Below are 23,271 nucleotides of genomic sequence, written 5' to 3'. Positions count from 1 at the left end.
TGGCCTCCCCTGCTATTCACATCAGGTGTCTTTTGTCCCCTGACCTGTGATGTAGCTTCTTAATGTTGGGCCCTCAGGACAGTCCCTGTGAGTTGGAGAGAAGGAGGCCATGTGGTCCCTCCCTTTCTCTGCTGCCAGCAACTCTCCTTGCCCAGCAAGAAGTGCCTCCAGGACAATTCCCAGTGGGCACAGAGCTGGCACAGACATGAAGAAAGTCCACAGTGGTGCCTGTGCTTTGAGAGTTCATTCAATAGCAGGGAATGAGTTTTACTCCTCCAGATGTACATGGTCAGAGGACAGGGGGACAAGGAGGTCAAGGAAGGGCCCAGAATGGAAAGGGTGTCATGGTAAAGGGACAGGGGAGTTCTGGGCCACTGGGGATGGCCATCCAAAGACACCACCCCAACAATGGTAAGGCTCCCTGCAGGGACCAGATTCTCTACCTCTGGAAACTCACAGAAAGAAACTTCATCTTGGCCTTATGCTCTAACTCCTGTCCTCACTCCCCAAACACAGTCATCTGCTCTAGTTGACTCAGTAAGGAAGCTCCATTCTGCTGGAGGCCTATGAACACCATGGAACAGTCTGTCTTTCTCACCATCCCTACCTTGGTGCGCTGAGTACCACTGCTTTCAGGGGAGGGATGACTCCTTTGGAAAGTTCACTTCTGACCATGGAGGAAGCCTTGACTTGCCTGCATTGTGACCTCCTTGGGATTTAGTCTGTTGCTCCTCACAGTTGGGTTCCCAAAACTGTTGCTGCATTCCCTGAATACCTGTTGAAAACATGGGTGGACAGAAAGCCTTTAATGTTCCCAAGACCTGTGTTTGTGCATTTGGGGGGGGGGGGTATTTCTGGGTCAAGGAGTGGGCTAAGGGGAAAAGGGAGATGCATGTTGTAGAGTACTGCAGTCTGAGGTACTCTACAAGATAAACAAGGCATTTTTCTGATAGGAAGTGTGCAAATCCAAAGGTGATTATGCAGACAGTTTGGGGCGTTGCTAGATTTGGGAGAGAAGTCAATGGGGAGGGATGGCCCCAGTAGTACAAGGTCCCTCTTCAGCTGAGGTGGATGTTTTGGGATTTGATGTAGGTGGTGGTGGCACAACAGTGTGAATATACCAATGTCACAGATTTTACACTTTGTCGGCTCACTTCATGTCACATTGTTATCATCTAAAAAATTAGAAGCAAAGTGTTTGAATGTCTCTGAATCCATAAGGAGCATCTAAAGATTAGAGAGAGCCATGATGTTGAAGTTTTCTAAGAGGTGACTGTTGTGCACAGAACCAGTGGACGCTGCCCTTTGGCCCCAGATTCCCAAATCAGGGACAGGAGTCAGACAGGAGAAGACACATATTGGAGTGGAGTTGTATTTGAACCCAAGTCTGTTTGACTCCAAAATTCATATTTCCACCAAAAGGCAGGTCTGCTCTCAGAGCAAATCTGGTAGTAGGGGCCTGAGCCTATGGACTACCGAGGAATATAAAGCTGCAAATCCACCTAAAGGATTCTTGGAAGGGGCTGTGTTAAGGAGGGAGGGGACAGGGAAGCTGTTTGTGGCTCCCCAGTCAGTGAACCTCTTCCAGTTTTTGTACAACTTAGATTTCATAAGCTGCACCAAGTTTTGAGGCAGTTTGGTGGCCTCATCCCTGGGGCTATGGCTTCCCGGGACCTCTGCATCGGACTCCATCCCAACCCCTATGGTACCGAGTGAGGCATCTATGTCCTGCCTCCAGCTTCACCCATTTCACCTACACCAGGCTCCTCAGAGGACCCCAAGCCCTTAGTCAGTGCCACATTCTCCCCACAGATTCATGCCCTGTGGTGTCACCGTCCCCAGGCCTCCACTTGCACGAGGCAGCTGTCTACTGTTGGGTGCCGATCAGCTGCTGTCAGCATTGCCGGTGCTGGAAAGGACCCTGCAGCCCCACAGCAGGGTCAAGAGCATTGCTCAGTGAGTGAAGGCAGGAAAGGAGAGGCTACAGAGGAGGCCAGTGTGGGGAGTGCCAAGAGTGAATTTTCCCTGGACCAGTAGAGCTGAAGTGGGGAGAAGCCCAGCTGTGAAGCACCTTGTTGCTGAGCCAGGGGACCTCATCTATTGCCTGTGATGAGAGTCCAAGGTTAGTGGCACAGGTCCTCAGATCCCAAGGTGTGGGAAAGCATGGGGTGGACTTGAGAGAGCACTGGGCGTTATGTGAGAGATGCTGTGACCTGAGGTACTGGACTTCCTAAGGTGAGGAGCCATGGACTGGGCTGGATCTTGCTGACCCCACAGGCCAATTTCCCGGTTAGGAAGGTGAATGGCTTGGGCACTCTGCTTTGTCTCAGCCCAGCCCTTACCCTTGGGATTTATGATTTTGAAACATTCATGAATCAGCCAATGAGGTGGCCACCCAGATCTGCTCTCCACAGGTGGGCAGGCCCTAGACAGTGTCTCCCTGGATGCCAGCCCAAGGTGGAGGCTGAGGTGACCCTGGGCACTCTCAGCCTGGGGAAGTTGGTGAGTGGAGGAGTGCATGATTGTGGGTCTCAATGTGGTAATGGAGTCCCAAAACTTTTTAGGGATCTCAAAGCTGCATTGTTCTCTGTGCTTGGCCCTCTGCCTTCTTGGCAGCCTACTCCTTAGCACTTGGGAAACGAGATTTCACTGAAACTTCTGCTTTGGGAAAAGGATTTGTACAATATATACCCTTGCGTGGGGATTCCCAAAGGTCTAGGGATAAGAGTTGTGATGTCATAGTGTGTCATCTATTTTGTGCCAATATATTCAGAGAGCCCATGATACTGTAGTAATGAGGTTGGATGGTGCATAGTTTGCAGCTGCAACTAAAATACCTGAGGAAAACAACTTAGAGAAGGAAAAACTTATTTGGGCTCACATTTTCAGAGGATCCAATTCATGGTCATCTGTTTCTGAAGCAGAAACAGGATAGCCATGGATTATGGCAGAGGCAAACTGCTAAACTACAGGCAGCCAGGAAGCAAAGGAGAGAAAGGAAGGGGCTGGAGGAAAGACAATTCCCTCTAGGGCACGCCCCCAGTGACCTACTTCCTACAACTAGGTCCCACCTCCCAGTAGTTCATTTAGCTCTTCATGGTTTAGTCCATTGATAAGGCCAGAGCCCTCATGAGCCTAAAAGTCCTGCTCCAAACCTTGCTGCATTGAGGACTATGCTTTCAATACATGAACTCTGGGGGAACATTCCAGATTCAAACCTTACTATGCCCCCCCACCCACACCCACACAAGCACTCAAAAAGTTCCCTTCAATGGAATAATCCATTGATAGTTGAATGGACTACTGGGAGGCGTGTCCTAGATGGAGGAAGTAGTCACTGGGGGCGTGCCCTGCAAGGGGTATTATCTCCCAGGTCCCTCTTCTCTCTCTCTTTCTTTCTCTCTTGCTGGTCCTCTATCAGTTTCCCGACTGCCTTGAATCCATCAGTTTTCCTCCACCACAAACTTCTGCCTTGATGTTTCTGCCCTGCAGCCAGCTGACAAAGGACTGAACCTTAAAACCGTGAGCAAAAATTAATCTTTCCTTCTCTCTTGTCAGGTATTTTGGTCACAAGATGAAAAGTTGACTCACACAGAGGGGTGGGGTCTGTATATGTCAGTGCTTATATAAGTCATTCTTTTAAATTTCAAAACAACTGTTGAAGGCTGCTGATATTTTACCCTCTCCTGCAGATGAAGACAACAGAGGCTCAGAGGTTAAGAGACATGCCCAAGGACACACTGCTAGAAATGGGAGGAACCCAGGGTTTCATCAGGTGTTTCTTTTCCTGCACCTCCTCCCGGTGGTGCTGGCCTGTTTCTTTTCTGGGTGATAGTAAAGACACATATTTGAACTGTCTAAGTTCCCGGGTGGCCGGGGACACTTCACGTGACTTCCTCTCTCTCCTCCAGGGCTTCAAGGAAGGCGTGCATAAAGGTTTAACTGCCTCTTGTGGAAACTGAAGACACAGAAGTCTCCCCATGGCACCTCATCCCATCCGCAAATACCAGGAGAGTGACCCGAAAAAGGGTCCTGGACTTGTTCTCCCAAGGGATGGTGGAGCACATCCCCGCCACCTTTCACCACACACTGAAGTTGCCACAAACAATCCTGCTCTTACTTGGGGTACCTGTCTCCCTACTCCTGGCCACTGGCTCCTGGCTCCCTGGCTCTTGGATCCAATGTCACTCTCCTTGTGTTCCTATGGCTCCTGGCCAGATACCCTTGGAGGAAGTATGTGGTCACGTGTTTGCACACAGACCTTGCTGACATCACTAAATCCTACCTGAGGGCCTGTGGCTCCTGCTTCTGGGTCGCCGAGTCTGGGGGACAGGTGGCAGGCATAGTGGGTGCTCTGCCAGTGGAGGACGCCCCCTTGGGGAGGAAGCAACTGCAGCTGCTTCATCTCTCTGTGGCCTTGGAGCACCGAGGTGAGGGGCTAGGGAAAGCCCTGGTTATGACTGTCCTCCAGTTTGCACAGGCTCAGGGCTACAGTGAGGTTATCCTTGATACTAGCATAGTACAGCAGGCTGCTCTGACCCTCTACCTGCGCATGGGCTTCCAGAAGACAGGAGAGTACTTCTTTAACAAGAGCTTTAGACTAATGGACATTTCTACCATTCGTCTAATGTACTACCTCCATCTGCACAGGAAGGAGACCCATGAGCTATTGTCTTGTGTATCAGTCAGGATCTGATTGACAGTCCTGTAGCACAAAGAAACCTGGCATTTTGTGTAACAAAGAATGCAAACTCATTGCTGGTGCACATCTGAGTCCACTCTGTTTGATTTCAAGGTGGTTCTCCATTCTGTGCTTCTAGGTGACAGTGACTCATTTGACTCCCACCACAATATGTCATATAAATAAAAAGTCAAGACAATTATGCAGACACACATTGCTTATATGTCTGTGGGCCAGTAGATTCTCCTGGTCTCTGGTGGGTGGCTCTCTGGGTCTCAGGATACCTATGGAAATGTCCTGGATTGACTGCAGTGCCAGTGACACTGTACTTCATCTTGTCCCAGCAGGCCAACTGTGGCAGGTTTCAAAGTCGCTGCAGAGCAGCCAATGCAAAAGGAGAAAGGAGCAAAGATGTTTTTTATGTCCATGCAAGTGTCACTTGTGGAAACATCCCAGACTCAGGGAGAAATGAAGCTGGCTCAGTAGTGAAGGAGCTGCAGAGTCACAGAGCAACGGGACAGGATGTGGGCCTATGAAAAGAAATGGTACAGTGATGTATTCAACCTAGTGTTCTGTCCCTCCACAGGAGTGGGACAGTGGCTGTCAATGGAAGGGGATGTTTTTATGGGGAAAACCTGGCTATGGGGCAACCCTCATGGGCTGGCAGGACCCATTCTCAGGGGCCAACCTGACTGAAGGGAGGTTGTATGTGGAACCTTCCTGTGTGTCCTGGAGGAGGACGTGGGAGAGGGGAGTGTCCCAAAATTAACCCAGATTGGCACCCAGCCTGGTCCCATATGTTCACAGTCTCCATATCTTCATCGGTGCCTCAGGACAGATCCAGACGGGGGAGAGTTGGGACCTGGGTCAGTGCTGATGTGTGCAGGACTGTTGCCCTCTCCCAGCTGCTTAGGCTGTATCTCCGGCATGTTCATGTGTGCTTGGAGCCTAACCAGAGGAGGAGTCCCGACCCAGATGGTCCATGTGATACTGATCCATAAACTTCTGACCCTTAGGCAGTGTTGGGAGATCTTTCTCACCTATTTTCTATTTCTCAGCATTTAGGGGTCACTTGGGCTACAGCCTGTTCAGTATTGGCATCCAGCCTTGTCATATGCTCATTCACCTACATGGAAACCCTTAACCTTGCTCATGGACTTGGTCCAAACTTGAGAGACTGGTTTTCTAGGACCATAGGCCTTAGTGTCCTGTCACAGTTTTTCTCCTGCCCTTGGCCTTGAATACCAACCCTAACCCTTGAATAGTTCCTCCCTTTCCTTCATGTCTGTCTCATTTGTGCTTTTATGAAATCAATAATGTATATACCCATTCTTCTGACCCTCCCCACTCCCTCCACACTGCCATTCACATCAGGTGACAATTGTGTTCTCACCTTCTCACTTAAAGGTGGGCCCTCAAGACAGGCCCTGTGTGACAGGGAGGAGGCCCTGCAGGCTCTCCCTCCTCTGCTGCCACCAGCTCTCCTTTCTAACAAGGTCAGTGCCAAAAGGAGCAGTTCCTAGTGGCAAATGGCTGAGTAAGACAAAAGAGGTCCATAGTGGTCCCTGTGCTTTGAAAAGTTCATCCTATAGCAGGGAAACTGTTTTACTGTCCCAGGCAGAGATGGTCAGACCCTGTTAGGGCTCAAAGGCCAGAGGGACAGGAGACCCAGGAAGGTGCCAGGATGGAAATGTTGTCATGGTAAGATGATGGGGTAGTCCAGAGCTCTGGGAAGGCCATTCCAACAGTACTGAGAGCTCCCTCAGTGGCCAGGAAACTCAGAGCCTAGAGTGCAGATTGGCTTTCCTCTTTCCTGGATCCTGCCCTCATTTCCCAGAGTCAGCTGCTCTAGTTAGCTGCAAAAGAAGCTCTCGTTCTGCTGGAGGCCTTTGAGCACCATGTTCCCTTGGCCTGGAACATTCTTAACCCTTTACACACCCATAACTCTATTTGCTCAGTACTACTACTTTCAGGTAAGGTACAGGGGTGATTGGGTTGGAAAGATAACTTCTGACCAGGGAGGAAGCCCTTTTCCTGCTTGGGTTCTGGCCCTCATTACTCCTAATGGTGGCATCCCCAAAGCAGCCTCCACATTCCCTGGATGCCTGTAAAAACAAGGGTGGACAAAATTCTCTTATGTCCTCAGAACCTGTGTTTGTACATTGGAGAGGCTTTACTGGCTCAAGGGGTAGGCTAACAGGGAAAAGAGAGATACAGTAGAACCTCAGACTGTGGCACTCTACAAGATAAGCAGGAAATTCTGCCATGAGATCAGAGATAAATGTGCAAATTCAACAAAGGCTGTGCAGACAGTGTGTGGTGTTGCCAGCATTAGGGAGAAGCGACAACAGGAAGCAATGGTTCCTGGAGCACAGGGACTCTCTCGACAGATGGGAATGTTTGGGGATTTGGTAAAGATGTTGGTGGCAGATCGTGAATGTTAATAAATGTTGGAAACAATTACACTTTTACATGGGTTCATTTTAGTAGACTTCATCTAAAATATTAAAAGAGTTTAGACAAGTCAAAAACTCTCAAGGAGGATATAACAGTTAGAAGGAGCAATGGTGTCAAGGGGTTTTCTTAGGGAGAGAGTGGCTGTTGTGCCTAGTGGCAATGAGTATTGCCACTTTGATCCCAGATTTACAAGTCAGGAAAAGGGCTCGGAGAGGTGAAGACATAATAGACATGTAACTAGAATTTGATACCTGGTCTGTTTGACTCCTAAATCCATACTTCCATCCAGAGGCAGCCCTGCCCTCAGAGCCAATCTGGTTGTAGGGAACCCAAAGAATAGACATTTACAGCCTATCTGTAAGACAAGAAATTGCAAATTCAGAGAGGAATTCTTGGAAGGGGCTTTGCAAGGGGGGGACTTTGAACCTTAAGCCTAGTAGTTTACTCTATATATGTCTTCCCAGTACCTGTGCTACTTGGAATACACAAGCTGCCTGTCTGTTGTTGGATCATTCTGCACACATTCACTGAGTACTACTAGAGGCCAGGCTTGTTCTGGGAACTCAGGATACATCAGTGAACCAGAGAAAATAGCCCCTGCTTGGTAGCACTTACTAAATAGAAGAACAAATATGTACCCATAGCCTATCTTCAGTGTGCTGGATGGTGATGAGCAAACTTGGAGTGTAGGAAGGGGACAGGAGTGGGCAGGTGGATAGCAGTGGATTGCAACTCTTAGTAGGGTGGTTTGAGTAGGAGTCGATGAAAAGGGGCCTGGCACACAACCAGTGCCCGCTTGTGAGTGTCAGCAGGGAAGGGATTCTGGGGAGTCTATGCAGGCAGGTGACCCACTACCTCAGCAGATTATCTAAAGACTCTAACAAGAAGATCTAGGGCAAAGGTGAGCCTCAGGATGAGCAACTGATGAGGAGATCTGGTCTCCCTCCACAGAAGGGCCACACTTCCGTGTGCCCAAAAGCCTTGACCCTGATGTGCAGCCACAGAAAGAGTTGTGCAGCCCAGGCTGGCTAAAGAGGGAAACTGCCCCAGGCAGGGTGTTCCCCAATGCTGTCTGGGTGGACACTGAGGGGTGGAGGAGATATGCTGTGGTTAAACGGGCAGAGGAGCTCAGGGGCCGGCAGGGGGCTTAGGAATGGACATCAGGGGAGGGATGTCTGGAGCTCACGGGCAGGTCAGCCCAGCCTGAGAGCCCAGACCCAGGGCCAGCTCCTCTCCAGGAGCCCACTGATGGCTCCACCTATGAGTAGTTACATGCACAAGAGCGTTGGCACAACTCAGGCCCCTCTTTCTTCAGGGGACTGAGTGGGTCCTTGGGGATGCCTGCCCAGCTGGATTTTGGAAGGGTGCATCTGGGGATCAGAGGCAGGCACAGATAGGCCAGCTGGTCTGAGTAGTGAGGCCTGACCAGTGCACGTTTTCTGGCATTACTCAGCAATGGCTTGACCCTTCTGCTATTGGTTCTTGGCCTGGCCAGTGTTCTGTCTTGTTCCTAAGCAGGGTTTAGCTGGTGAAGAGCCTGAGTGCAAGGAGAAGTGAAAAACATAACCCCAAGCATCAACCACAAGTACCTGAAGTAGTTCAGTGGCATTTACCCTGATGCAACCATTGCTTCATAGGGCCTTTCCAACCTATGACATACCTAGCCCTTCCAGTACCTAAAGGAGGACTTCATGTTTTATCTCTAGCTCTGTTCAGTTAAGACCCCACCAGGGGAAGACCCCAGGGCCAAAGTCCCACAACTCTGCAAGGGAACACAGCCCACTGGAGTTGCAGTCCCCAAGCCCACTCTCTTGGGACCCCAAACACCCAGGACTCTCTTCTGGAAAGCACCCCTGAGTAGCCTCTCCACACCTGCTATGGTTCCTTGGGTGCAGAAGGGAGCCAGCTGGTCATGAGCAAAGGGTACCTGGCACATTGCCCAGGAGAGTATGAAATGAAAGTGCTCTTTGCCTGGCGTGCACAAGGCACCTCAGGAAAAGAAAAAGAAGAAAGCAATGAAAGTGCTCTGAATTGCTCTTCCCAAATATTGTGGAGTGCCAGGAAGCCTCTAAGAGCTTCTGCTGTGGCTGAACTGGATGCCAGAGGAACAGAATGTTCCTGGCTATGGGAGCCCCCAGAGCAAGTCCTCTGGCTACAGAGAAATGGAATTGACAGTGAAATCTCCTCCCAGCACAGAGAGCCTCTCTGCAGGGGCAGGAGAGAGAGAAAACACTTTCATCACTGGAGAAGCATTAGCCCTCCTGTGGCGCTCATTACACGGAAGACCTAGTAGGTCGCGAGAAAGAACAGCGGTCCTGTAGTACAATGAGCACACACCCACTCCACGATGACCTCACAAACACTGACCAGTCCTCCAGTAGAGGACTCCCCAGCACCACTGGTCACTCTGCATTCATCTGCATTCATCTAGGGCACCTGCTCATCTGTTCACCAAGTGGCTTTAGGCAAAGAAAAAGGGATTCCAATCTTCATGATTTGCCTCTTAGAGCCATGTTAGGCTCCTCCCTCCTCCAGAGACCAGGAGGCAGGGCCCTTTCTCCTCTGATGGTACCACTGTGAAGCAGGCACCCAGATCCCTGAGAGGAAGTCCTGTGGTTAAAGCTGGCAAAAGGCTTATTAGCTATTAAGGTTTGCACAGGTCTTAGAGGGACAGAGGAAGTTTTACAATGACATTTTCTAAAGACAATGCTCTAAGAAAAGGGAGAAAATGGAGGGATGTGTGTGTTTCTTGGGTCTTGAGGCTTGAACACATGCTCTCATGGATGCTAAGCTGGAGCTCTAGTACTGAGCTCCCTCCAGCCTCCTTTTCTTTTCTTTTTTTTAAAAAACAAGTTAGCAGAATCCTTGTTTTCATTTTCCTTGGCTTTTACTCTGGCTCTGAGAGCAGTAGACCAAGACTCCGGGGTCCAAAACCTGGTACCATGGAACCAAAGATAACAAGGGGAAGATGTCACTCTTTCATAGCACCTCCTGGCACCAGCAACAACAGAATCCACTAGCTGAGCATTGTGTATGGTGGGTCCATGTGTTCCTTTCTAAAGGACTCTAACCTAGGTGGGAGGAAGGGAGGGAGGCAAAGAGGAAACACTGGGGACTGAAATGGAGCAACTACATTCCATGCATGTATGATTATGTAAAAATGAACCCAGCTGATTTATGGAACTATAATGCACTAATGAAAAGATTTTTAAGGTTTTTCTCAATGGGTTTGCTGCCAGAACACAAGTGTTGTGAAAACCACCACTAAATCAAAGCCAAAATGGGAAAGGAAAAGACTCATATCAACATCATTGTCATTGGACACACAGATTCATGCAAGTCTACCACTATTGGTCATCTGATCTACAAATGTGGTGGGATCAACAAAAGAACCATTGAAAATTTTGAGAAGAAAGTTGCTGAGATGGGAAAGGGCTCATTCAAGTATGCCTGGGTCTTGGATAAACTGAAAGCTGAGCATGAGAAGTGGTATCACTGTTGACATCTCCCTGTGGAAATTTGAGACCAGCAAGTATTATGTGACTATCACTGATGCCCCAGGACATACAGACTTTATCAAAAACATGATTACAGGCACATCTCAGGCTGACTGTGCTGTCCTGATTGTTGCTGCTGGTGCTGGTGAATTTGAAGCTCGTATCTCCAAGAATAGGCAGATCCGTGAGCACACCCTTCTGGCTTACGCCCTGGGTGTGAAACAACTAATTGTTGGTGTTAATTGTAGGGTGGTGAGCCACCCTACAGTCAGAAGAGATACGAGGAAATCATTAAGGAAGTCAGTACCTACATTAAGAAAACTGGCTACAACCCTGACACAGTAGCATTTGTGCCAATTTCTGGTTGGAATGGTGACAACATGTTGGAGCCAAGTGCTAATATGCCTTGGTTCAAGGGATGGAAAGTCACCCGTAAAGATGGCAGTGCCAGTGGAGCCACACTGTTTGAAGCTTTAGATTGCATCCTGCACCAACTCATCCAACTGACAAGCCTTTGCATCTGCCCCTCCAGGATGTCTACAAAATTGGTGGTATTGGTACTGTCCCTGTGGGCCGAGTGGAGACTGGAGTTCTCAAGCCTGGCATGGTGGTCACCTTTGCTCCAGTTAATGTCACAACTGAAGTAAAGTCTGTTGAAATGCACCATGAAGCTCTGAGTGAAGCTCTTCCTGGAGATAATGTGGGCTCAATGTCAAGAACGTGTCTGTCAAAGATGTTCATTGTGGCAATGTTGCTGCTGACAGCAAAAACGACCCACCAATGGAAGCAGCTGGTTTCACTGCTCTGGTGATTATCCTGAACCATCCAGGTGAAATCAATGCTGGCTATGCCCCTGTACTGGATCGTCACACAGCTCACATTGCTTGCAAGTTTGCTGAGCTGAAAGAAAAGATTGATCGCCATTCTGGTAAGAAGCTGAAAGATGGTCCTAAATTCTTGAAGTCTGGTGATGCTGCCATCGTTGATATGGTTCCAGGAAAGCCCATGTGTGTTGAGAGCTTCTCTGACTCTCCTCCTCTGGGTCGTTTTGCTGTTCGTGATATGAGGCAGACAGTTGCTGTGGGTGTCATCAAAGCAGTGGACAAAGGCTGCTGGAGCTGGCAAGGTCACCAAGTCTGCCCAGAAAGCTCAGAAGGCTAAATGAATATTATCTGTAATGAATATTACACCTGCCACCCCAGTCTTAATCAGTGGTGGAAGAACGGTCTCAGAACTCTTTGTCTCGATTGACCATTTAAGTTTAATAGTAAAAGACTGGTTAATGATAACAATACATTGTAAAATATTCAGGAGGAAAGGAGAATGTTTTGAGGACCATTTGTTTGTGTGAGTGTGTGTGTGTGTGTGTGTGTGTGTGTGTGTGTGTGTGTGTGGTAGTTTTAAGTTATTAGATTTTAAAACCATTACTTTTTAATGGAAAAAACTTGACCAAAAATCTGTCACAGAATTTTGAGACCCATTAAAACAAAAGTTTAATAAGAAAAAAAAAATGTTAAAAGATTCTAACTGAGGGAGTGAATATTATATTTTACAGCCCCTGGGGCTGGGTCGTTCATTTGCCCTACTTACTTACACAGGCCTCATTGGCAGCCAGTCTCTGCCACAGGCAAGTTCTGGATCATAAGAACTTTTGTATCCAGGCCACACACATGCCCCTTATGTATTCATGCTGACATGATCTGAAGCAAATGCCCACTTCCAGTCAGCTTCCCAAGAGGCTCTGGGACTCCTCCCATAACTTAGTAATGACAATGAACTTGAATCATGAAGTCTTCCAACTGGAAGACATTTCACAAAACATCTAGTTTCAGAGTTTGGACCTTTGACTCACAGACACATTCACAGAAGGAACATAGAAAATGGACCCACAAAGCTGGATCAGCCAAATCAGCATCTTCAGCAGAAGGGACTCTACCTTGAAGTTAGCTGGCCCTCAGCTTCCTTAAAGCATCAACCATGAAGCTGAGGACACAGGAGAATCTGCCCCTGTATTGTTCTCTGAGGCTGCCCTCTGTTCAAGTGCAGGACCTTTGCAAAAACCTACTGCACAGGGGAACCCCCAACTGCTAATGGCTTCCCCACCTCCACCCCACACCTCTGCCTATCTTCATCTCCATGTCTCCATCAACTAGCTGAGAAAGGATTTGTCTCCTTATGGCAGCAGGGAAGCAAGGTCAGCAAAGTCTGACCAGACATGCTGCTTGTGCCACTTTGGGGGCCCTAGGGAGCTCCCAATCCTGTAATTCGGTCCTGGAGTTTCCCTTGGATTTGGGCTGTAACCTCCCACCAGGAGCCCTGAGACTCAGGTTTGCACAGAAAGGAGGAAAGAAGGACAAACACTGTGATCCGTTCTCCTTGCACAGCATGTGAATGCGCTTAATGTCTCTGAATTGGGCAATTAAAATGCCACCAATGGCAATGCTCTCTAAATTCTATACTGATGAACAAAGGAAATGATTCTCACAGGTTAATGTGACTCCCACATCTTACTGAGGCTGCTCTTGTCACAGTTTAAGCTCTGAACTGGAAATGACGATGATTGTGGGGAGACCGGGAACATGGACAGTGCATAAACCTGTTGCCTTTCACCTTGACTTAGGTTTCTGGCTGGTTACTATCACAGAATCTCACTAGAAGCACTCACCTGCATGCTCGACTGAGTTCACACTAGTCACAATCAAAGGCTATGTGATTTTGTGAGCAATATGCACACCTGTACCTGGGGGCCTCTTTCCACCTCAGAGGCTGCACTTGATTCTTGGGGAAATGTGCTACCATTTCTACCTCCCTGGATATATTTTCCACATACGACCCAAGAGAAGCACACACCATAACACACACAAGGTGCATGCGGACTGATCTTTTTGCTCCCAAGCTAAAAGCATACGTATGGCTCAATCCTCCTGCAGTAGAGTCCATGCTATATAACCTGGTTGTGGACCTGCATGACCAGGCCCCTGTTGCCCTCAGCCACTCTCTCCCTGGGCAGGCATGTCTCCATGCTTCTCTAACACACGTGCTTTTGTTTGGCCTCAGGACTGCAGGCCTCTGGACCCTCAGTTTGAGAAGCTCCGATCTTGGCCTGTGGAGGCCCACTCACTTTGGGTCATGACCCAAGATTCTTCCTCAAGAAGCTGCATTTTCCTCTCTCCCACTGGACCACCCATCTGTCTCCACTTCCCAGCCCTTGTCACAGCTGTGAGGCCATTCACCTGTCCCCGAGACACCCATGCTCTTGAGGTGCTCCTTCAATGTAAGTGCCCTCAATGGCCACGTCTCTGCTCATCTCAGGTCCCCAGTGGCCCCTGGCCCACAATAAACATGAGTGAAATACCAGTAACCAATGCTGGCTTCTGGTGTCATCCTGCTCAGGCAGCCATGAGAGGAGAAAGTCAGGGATGGGAGTGGTCTGCAAGGATAGGGCGCATGGCACAGTTTGAGCTCAGTTTCGATATTTCCCTTCCAGAGAGGAGAGAAAGTTGCACAGAGAAAGAATTTTGTTCTTCTGATTTGCACTTGCATGTCTTAGTGAGGTACATCCTCGGCTAAAATATGCAGGAAGTCTGCTGACTCCAGCCCTGAGCAATCACCAGAGTATTTGCCCATGGTCAGCGGCCTGTCAGCTGAATGTCACCTGTACTGCTGGCCGCTCTGCAGGGACACCTGAAGACCAGCAGCTGCAGCAGGAGCTTTGTGGAATGAAAGAAGGAAGAAGAGGAGAGACCGAGGAGGTGAGCGTGGGAACTGCCAAGGATGGATTTTACCTGGACTAGGAAAGCTTGGGTGGGGAGAAATCCAGCTGTGAAGCACCTTGTTGCTGAGCCAGAGGACCTCGACTGCTATGGGAGACCCCAGGGTGAGAGGCACAGAATCTAGGATATTAGCAGATATGAGCAAGGATCAGAATTAGCCTCAGAGTGGGTCAAGGATGCCGGATGAGATGCAGTGTGGCTTTAAGCAAATAGGAAGTGGGTGGCAGGACTCCCACAAGAGGCAGATCACTCAGCCATTCCAGATCCTTCTTTCCTGGCAGATTTTTTACCTAGGGCTAACAAAGGTGTGTGGAACTTGGACTCCCTTCTCCATCACAAGCCAGATCCAACACCCTGGAGTTTATGATTAACAAGTATCCAAAAGCCAGGTGACGTGGGCAACCAGGTCTCTCCCCAGAAGTAGGGAGGGTGCTGGACAGTCTCTCCTGGATGCCAGTCCTAGGCTGAGGCCTGAGGCCAACCTGGACCCCCGTGTCTCTGTGGTAGTATGCGAAAGAAAATGGGTGCAAGGTCAGGGGTCTAAGCAGGCCTAGAGTCTCGTACTTGGTAGAAATCTCAAGGCCAGGATGATATGAGTGCTTAGTCGTTTGCCGTCTCAGCAGTCAAACCTCTAATCAGGCAGGAGGCTTTGCTGAACCTTGTGCTTAGGAACACGGATTCCTCCAGTATGAATCCTGGATAGAATCCAAAGGGCTGGGAAAATGTGGTTTGACTGCCACAGGGGACCATCCTCATGTACCACGAGTTTAGAGAGCCCACAATGGGTTAATGAGGGGGAAGGGGAAGGGACTGCATTCATCACAGCTTTATTGGAGTTATCTATGAAATCTTCAGAATAAATCTAGGAGGCAGCTATTATTTTTCCCTGTTCTGCTGATGAAGACACACAGGCTCAGAGAGCTTTAGCGACATACCCGATTCCCCACAGCTAGAGAGGGAGAATCCACGGTTCAGATCAGGTGTTGTGAGGCACACCATTCAGCAGGGTCTCTGTGGTTTCCGGAGGCCTGGTGACAGAGGGACATTCACATGGCTTCCATCTCTTTTCCAGGGTTGCCTGGAAGGTCTTCAGGCAGGCCTAGCTGCCTCTGCTGGACCTTGAGTCTGCACACACAGAAGTCTCCCCATGGCTCCTGATCACATCTGCAAGTACCAGGAGAGTGACCACAAAGTGTCCTGGCCCTCTTCTCCAGTGGGGAGACTGAGCACATCCCTGCCATGTTCTGCTACATGCTGATGCTGCCCCAAACCTTCCTGCTCTTACTTGGGATGCCTCTCACCCAACTCCTGGTCACTGGCTCCTGGCTCCTGCCATCTTGTCTACTGTTGTCCTCCTCATTTTCCAGGGGCACCTTTCTATATACTCCTGGAAGTCTCACGTGGCCCTGTGTTTGCACACAGACCTGGCTGACATCACCAAATCCCACATGAGTGTGTGTGGCTCTGCTACTGGGTGGCTGAGTCAAAGGGGCAGGTATGGGCACAGTGAGTGCTCTCCTGGTGGCAGGAAGTAACTGCAGCTGCTTCACCTCTCAGTGGTCATGGAACACTGAGATACAGGATCGCAAAAGGCCTATCAGGACTCTCTTCCACTTTGCCCAAGCCCAGAGCTACGATAAAATTGTTCTTTAGGCTACCATGGTATGATATAGTGCTGTGGTCATTACCAGAATATGGGCTTCCCGAAGACAGGCCAGTCTTCCTTTGGACGGGTTGGAATTTATCAGCCATTACTAAGTTTCATTTAAGGTACCGTCTCCCATCTGTTCCAGAAGAGGGACTAGGACCTATTTTCTTGTGTATCAGTCAGGATCTGATCATCTCTACTCTAGTAACAAGCAAACCCTGACATTTCGGTGGTATAAACAATAAAAGCCCATTGCTCTTGCACAATTGAGTCCAATGTGTTGGATAGGTCTCTGCTTCAGTCTTTTTGGATTGTCCCCTTTTGAGTTATCTATTCACAAAACAATGTTGCATAAAACCAACAGAAAACAATAATACACATACATTATGCTTTAGTGCCTGCGGGAAAGCAGGTTCTGCTAGGCTTGGCTGGGCAGCACATGGGCCTCAGGTGGCCTTTTCTAATGTCCTGGGTTGAATGAAGTGCCAAGGATACTGGGCTGCATCCAGTTCCACCTTAAGCAGGGTTCAAGGTCACTGCAGAACAGCAAAGCCTATAGCAGAATGGAGAAATAGCTTTTCTGAGTTCCTGAAAGTGTCACCTGTGAAAACTTCCAGGCTAGGAGGGAGAAATGGAGTTGGCTCTGTAGTAGAGCAGCTGCAGAGTCACAGAGCACAGGGGTGGCATGAAGCCCCCTACTGTGTGGGTTGAACTGGGACAGTGACTTGCTCTACCTCCACTCCTTCCTGGTCCCTGGCTCGTGGGAAGAAGTTGGGTGAGAATGGAGGGAGGCAGGTTTTCATGGGAAGAACTGGATATGGAACAACCCTCAAGGTGCTGCCTGAACCCAGTCACAAGGGCCTACACAACTGAGGGGAGGTCAGTCATGACACTTCCTGTTTGTCTAGAAGACCACATGGGATTGGCAAGTAGACCAGATCTGCTATGCTTAGGAATCAGTCAGAACCAGACTCTCTAAATGCTGAGGGAGTTTAGAATTCCATAGGTGCCTCAGGCCTGATTTTGTCATCCTAGAAGCTTCCGACACAGGGTGAGTTGTGTGGTGGTTCGGTGCTGATGTTAGCAGGGCTGTCCCTCTGAAGCTCTCACAGGTTTCCCTCGACCCAGAGGCTGAGCTCCTGCTGCTCCAGGGAGTCCAGGTACCCCTTCGTCAGGTCTTGTGACCCTGGAGCAGTTTGGAGGTCATTTCCCTCCGTGGTAGCGACTTCTGCTCATAGCCCATTTCCACTGAGACAGGCAGGTCATATCCTGCCCCATCCTGCCAACAGTCCCATGTCACAGGCCCTTTTCATGTAGGTGGAGATCTTTGCCATGCCATGGGATCGTACCAAACATAAATAACTGGTTATCCACAACCCATCTGAAATCTGCCCCCTCAATGCAACTCTAAGCGCTGCTGGCATTGATGGCCAGCTGCAACACTCTATGATAGCACACCCCCACCTTCAGGTCTGCCTCCTTCGTGCTTCTCAAATCCTCAACTATCCACACAGGTGTTGGCCTCCCCTGCTATTCACATCAGGTGTCTTTTGTCCCCTGACCTGTGATGTAGCTTCTTAATGTTGGGCCCTCAGGACAGTCCCTGTGAGTTGGAGAGAAGGAGGCCATGTGGTCCCTCCCTTTCTCTGCTGCCAGCAACTCTCCTTGCCCAGCAAGAAGTGCCTCCAGGACAATTCCCAGTGGGCACAGAGCTGGCACAGACATGAAGAAAGTCCACAGTGGTGCCTGTGCTTTGAGAGTTCATTCAATAGCAGGGAATGAGTTTTACTCCTCCCAGATGTACATGGTCAGAGGACAGGGGGACAAGGAGGTCAAGGAAGGGCCCAGAATGGAAAGGGTGTCATGGTAAAGGGACAGGGGAGTTCTGGGCACTGGGGATGGCCATCCAAAGACACCACCCCAACAATGGTTAAGGCTCCCTGCAGGGACCAGATTCTCTACCTCTGGAAACTCACAGAAAGAACTTCATCTTGGCCTTATGCTCTAACTCCTGTCCTCACTCCCCAAACACAGTCATCTGCTCTAGTTTGCTCAGTAAGGAAGCTCCATTCTGCTGGAGGCCTATGAACACCATGGAACAGTCTGTCTTTCTCACCATCCCTACCTTGGTGCGCTGAGTACCACTGCTTTCAGGGGAGGGATGACTCCTTTGGAAAGTTCACTTCTGACCATGGAGGAAGCCTTGACTTGCCTGCATTGTGACCTCCTTGGGATTTAGTCTGTTGCTCCTCACAGTTGGGTTCCCAAAACTGTTGCTGCATTCCCTGAATACCTGTTGAAAACATGGGTGGACAGAAAGCCTTTAATGTTCCCAAGACCTGTGTTTGTGCATTTGGGGGGGGGGTATTTCTGGGTCAAGGAGTGGGCTAAGGGGAAAAGGGAGATGCATGTTGTAGAGTACCTCAGACTGCAGTACTCTACAAGATAAACAAGGCATTTTTCTGATAGGAAGTGTGCAAATCCAAAGGTGATTATGCAGACAGTTTGGGGCGTTGCTAGATTTGGGAGAGAAGTCAATGGGGAGGGATGGCCCCAGTAGTACAAGGTCCCTCTTCAGCTGAGGTGGATGTTTTGGGATTTGATGTAGGTGGTGGTGGCACAACAGTGTGAATATACCAATGTCACAGATTTTACACTTTGTCGGCTCACTTCATGTCACATTGTTATCATCTAAAAAATTAGAAGCAAAGTGTTTGAATGTCTCTGAATCCATAAGGAGCATCTAAAGATTAGAGAGAGCCATGATGTTGAAGTTTTCTAAGAGGTGACTGTTGTGCACAGAACCAGTGGACGCTGCCCTTTGGCCCCAGATTCACAAATCAGGGACAGGAGTCAGACAGGAGAAGACACATATTGGAGTGGAGTTGTATTTGAACCCAAGTCTGTTTGACTCCAAAATTCATATTTCCACCAAAAGGCAGGTCTGCTCTCAGAGCAAATCTGGTAGTAGGGCGCCTGAGCCTATGGACTACCCGAGGAATATAAAGCTGCAAATCCACATAAAGGATTCTTGGAAGGGGCTGTGTTAAGGAGGGAGGGACAGGGAAGCTTGTTTTGTGGCTCCCCAGTCAGTGAACCTCTTTCCAGTTTTTGTACAACTTAGATTTCATAAGCTGCACCAAGTTTTTGAGGCAGTTTGGTGGCCTCATCCCTGGGGCTATGGCTTCCCGGGACCTCTGCATCGGACTCCATCCCAACCCCTATGGTACCGAGTGAGGCATCTATGTCCTGCCTCCAGCTTCACCCATTTCACCTACACCAGGCTCCTCAGAGGACCCCAAGCCCTTAGTCAGTGCCACATTCTCCACACAGATTCATGCCCTGTGGTGTCACCGTCCCCAGGCCTCCACTTGCACGAGGCAGCTGTCTACTGTTGGGTGCCGATCAGCTGCTGTCAGCATTGCCGGTGCTGGAAAGGACCCTGCAGCCCCACAGCAGGGTCAAGAGCATTGCTCAGTGAGTGAAGGCAGGAAAGGAGAGGCTACAGAGGAGGCCAGTGTGGGGAGTGCCAAGAGTGAATTTTACCTGGACCAGTAGAGCTGAAGTGGGGAGAAGCCCAGCTGTGAAGCACCTTGTTGCTGAGCCAGGGGACCTCATCTATTGCCTGTGATGAGAGTCCAAGGTTAGTGGCACAGTCCTCAGATCCCAAGGTGTGGGAAAGCACTGGGGTGGACTTGAGAGAGCACTGGGCGTTATGTGAGAGATGCTGTGACCTGAGGTACTGGACTTCCTAAGGTGAGGAGCCATGGACTGGGCTGGATCTTGCTGACCCCACAGGCCAATTTCCCGGTTAGGAAGGTGAATGGCTTGGGCACTCTGCTTTGTCTCAGCCCAGCCCTTACCCTTGGGATTTATGATTTTGAAACATTCATGAATCAGCCAATGAGGTGGCCACCCAGATCTGCTCTCCACAGGTGGGCAGGCCCTAGACAGTGTCTCCTGGATGCCAGCCCAAGGTGGAGGCTGAGGTGACCCTGGGCACTCTCAGCCTGGGGAAGTTGGTGAGTGGAGGAGTGCATGATTGTGGGTCTCAATGTGGTAATGGAGTCCCAAAACTTTTTAGGGATCTCAAAGCTGCATTGTTCTCTGTGCTTGGCCCTCTGCCTTCTTGGCAGCCTACTCCTTAGCACTTGGGAAACGAGATTTCACTGAAACTTCTGCTTTGGGAAAAGGATTTGTACAATATATACCCTTGCGTGGGGATTCCCAAAGGTCTAGGGATAAGAGTTGTGATTGTCATAGTGTGTCATCTATTTGTGCCAATATATTCAGAGAGCCCATGATACTGTAGTAATGAGGTTGGATGGTGCATAGTTTGCAGCTGCAACTAAAATACCTGAGAAAAACAACTTAGAGAAGGAAAAACTTATTTGGGCTCACATTTTCAGAGGATCCAATTCATGGTCATCTGTTTCTGAAGCAGAAACAGGATAGCCATGGATTATGGCAGAGGCAAACTGCTAAACTACAGGCAGCCAGGAAGCAAAGGAGAGAAAGGAAGGGGCTGGAGGAAAGACAATTCCCTCTAGGGCATGCCCCCAGTGACCTACTTCCTACAACTAGGTCCCACCTCCCAGTAGTTCATTTAGCTCTTCATGGTTTAGTCCATTGATAAGGCCAGAGCCCTCATGAGCCTAAAAGTCCTGCTCCAAACCTTGCTGCATTGAGGACTATGCTTTCAATACATGAACTCTGGGGGAACATTCCAGATTCAAACCTTACTATGCCCCCCCACCCACACCCACACAAGCACTCAAAAAGTTCCCTTCAATGGAATAATCCATTGATAGTTGAATGGACTACTGGGAGGCGTGTCCTAGATGGAGGAAGTAGTCACTGGGGGCGTGCCCTGCAAGGGGTATTATCTCCCAGGTCCCTCTTCTCTCTCTCTTTCTTTCTCTCTTGCTGGTCCTCTATCAGTTTCCCGACTGCCTTGAATCCATCAGTTTTCCTCCACCACAAACTTCTGCCTTGATGTTTCTGCCCTGCAGCCAGCTGACAAAGGACTGAACCTTAAAACCGTGAGCAAAAATTAATCTTTCCTTCTCTCTTGTCAGGTATTTTGGTCACAAGATGAAAAGTTGACTCACACAGAGGGGTGGGGTCTGTATATGTCAGTGCTTATATAAGTCATTCTTTTAAATTTCAAAACAACTGTTGAAGGCTGCTGATATTTTACCCTCTCCTGCAGATGAAGACAACAGAGGCTCAGAGGTTAAGAGACATGCCCAAGGACACACTGCTAGAAATGGGAGGAACCAGGGTTTCATCAGGTGTTTCTTTTCCTGCACCTCCTCCCGGTGGTGCTGGCCTGTTTCTTTCTGGGTGATAGTAAAGACACATATTTGAACTGTCTAAGTTCCCGGGTGGCCGGGGACACTCACGTGACTTCCTCTCTCTCCTCCAGGGCTTCAAGGAAGGCGTGCATAAAGGTTTAACTGCCTCTTGTGGAAACTGAAGACACAGAAGTCTCCCCATGGCACCTCATCCCATCCGCAAATACCAGGAGAGTGACCGAAAAAGGGTCCTGGACTTGTTCTCCCAAGGGATGGTGGAGCACATCCCCGCCACCTTTCACCACACACTGAAGTTGCCACAAACACTCCTGCTCTTACTTGGGGTACCTGTCTCTCTACTCCTGGCCACTGGCTCCTGGCTCCTGGCTCTTGGATCCAATGTCACTCTCCTTGTGTTCCTATGGCTCCTGGCCAGATACCCTTGGAGGAAGTATGTGGTCACGTGTTTGCACACAGACCTTGCTGACATCACTAAATCCTACCTGAGGGCCTGTGGCTCCTGCTTCTGGGTCGCAGAGTCTGGGGGACAGGTGGCAGGCATAGTGGGTGCTCTGCCAGTGGAGGACGCCCCCTTGGGGAGGAAGCAACTGCAGCTGCTTCATCTCTCTGTGGCCTTGGAGCACCGAGGTGAGGGGCTAGGGAAAGCCCTGGTTATGACTGTCCTCCAGTTTGCACAGGCTCAGGGCTACAGTGAGGTTATCCTTGATACTAGCATAGTACAGCAGGCTGCTCTGACCCTCTACCTGCGCATGGGCTTCCAGAAGACAGGAGAGTACTTCTTTAGCAAGAGCTTTAGACTAGTGAACCTTTCTACCATTCGTTTAATATACTACCTCCCATCTGCACAGGAAGGAGACCTATGAGCTATTGTCTTGTGTATCAGTCAGGATCTGATTGACAGTCCTGCAGCACAAGGAAACCTGGCATTTTGGTGTAACAAAGAATGCAAACGCATTGCTGGTGCACATCTGAGTCCAACATGTTTGATGGTGAGATGTGAATATGGGGGCTTCTACTCCATTTTGTGCTTCTAGGTGACAGTAATTCATTACTCTAGCACCATAGCAATGTTGTATAAATAAGAAGCCAAGAGAACAATGTGCACATACGTTGCTTATATGTCTGTGGCCAGTCATTTCTCCTGGTCTCTGCTGGGCAGGACCCTAGGCCTCAGGATACCTATGGAAATATCCTGGATTGACAGTAGTGCCAGTGACACTGTACCTCATCAAGCAGGGTTCAGAGCAGCCAATGGAAAAGGAGAAAGGAACAAAGACTTTTCCATGTCCACACGTGTCACTTTTGAAAATATCCCAGACTATGTGGAAAATCGAGCTGGCTCAGAAGTGGAGAAGCTGCAGAGTCACAGAGCAAAGGGGCAGGACGTGGCCCTATGAGAAGAAATGGGGTAGCGATGCACTCAAACTAGTGTCCTGTCCCCCCAGAGGGGTGGGAAGGTAACTGTCAATGGAGGGGGATGTTTTCATGCGGAGGCCTGGGTATGGGGCAACCCTCATGGTGTTGGTGGGACCCATTCTCAGGGGCCAGCCTGACTGAAGGGAGGCTGTGTGTGGAACCTTCCTGTGTGTCCTGGAGGAGGAAGTAGGAGAGGTGAGTGTCCCAATATTAACCCGGATTGGCACCCAGCCTGGTCCCAGACTCTGTGCCCATAGGTTCACAGTCCCCATATCTTCATAGGTGCCTCAGGACAGATCCTCCTAGACGGGGGAGAGTTGGGACCTGGGTCAGTGCCGATGTGTGCAGGACTGTCATCCTCTCCCAGCTGCTTAGACTGTATCTCTGGCATGTTCGTGGGTGCCTGGAGCCTTGTTCTCTCCAACCCAGAGGCATAATTCCAGAAGAGCTGAATCCTAGTGCTCTCACTTAACTTTTGATA

The 23,271-nt window shown here is 49.5% G+C and overlaps 1 protein-coding gene and 2 pseudogenes across 6 annotated transcripts; all 3 read left to right on the top strand.

The window, feature by feature from the left end:
* The first annotated feature begins 2,883 nt into the window (after nt 1-2,883).
* On the top strand, nt 2,884-4,680 carry LOC306644467 (putative N-acetyltransferase CML1; annotated as a pseudogene). Its single transcript, XR_013766879.1, has 2 exons — nt 2,884-3,522; nt 3,912-4,680. The product of XR_013766879.1 is annotated as a putative N-acetyltransferase CML1 (transcript).
* A 5,723-nt stretch (nt 4,681-10,403) lies between these two features.
* Nucleotides 10,404-11,815, top strand: LOC306644443 (elongation factor 1-alpha 1-like; annotated as a pseudogene). The gene has a single exon. The product of its transcript is annotated as an elongation factor 1-alpha 1-like (transcript).
* A 785-nt stretch (nt 11,816-12,600) lies between these two features.
* LOC306644463 (putative N-acetyltransferase CML1) lies at nt 12,601-23,035 on the top strand. 4 transcript variants are annotated; one of them, XM_079111479.1, is made up of 3 exons: nt 20,948-21,098; nt 21,485-22,001; nt 22,611-23,035. In XM_079111479.1, exons 2-3 carry the CDS (start codon nt 21,554-21,556, stop codon nt 22,769-22,771), a joined length of 609 nt encoding a protein of 202 aa, XP_078967605.1. In that variant the 5' UTR covers nt 20,948-21,098; nt 21,485-21,553; the 3' UTR covers nt 22,772-23,035. The 4 variants fall into 4 exon arrangements, with proteins under 4 accessions (XP_078967603.1, XP_078967602.1, XP_078967605.1 ...); XM_079111477.1 differs by lacking the exons at nt 20,948-21,098; nt 22,611-23,035 and adding an exon at nt 12,601-14,387 and having other exon boundaries at nt 21,485-22,587; XM_079111476.1 differs by lacking the exon at nt 22,611-23,035 and having other exon boundaries at nt 20,656-21,098; nt 21,485-22,584.
* Nucleotides 23,036-23,271: the final 236 nt, after the last annotated feature.

This window comes from Sciurus vulgaris (genome assembly GCF_902686455.1).
Source record: "Sciurus vulgaris genome assembly, chromosome: 14".
Taxonomy (NCBI): domain Eukaryota; kingdom Metazoa; phylum Chordata; class Mammalia; order Rodentia; family Sciuridae; genus Sciurus; species Sciurus vulgaris.
This window is presented reverse-complemented; position numbering and strand designations above follow the sequence as displayed.

What these genes read in the sequence shown, in the direction of transcription:
- LOC306644463 (XM_079111477.1), top strand. Translation starts at nt 21,554, where the DNA reads ATGGCACCTCATCCCATCCGCAAATACCAGGAGAGTGACCGAAAAAGG.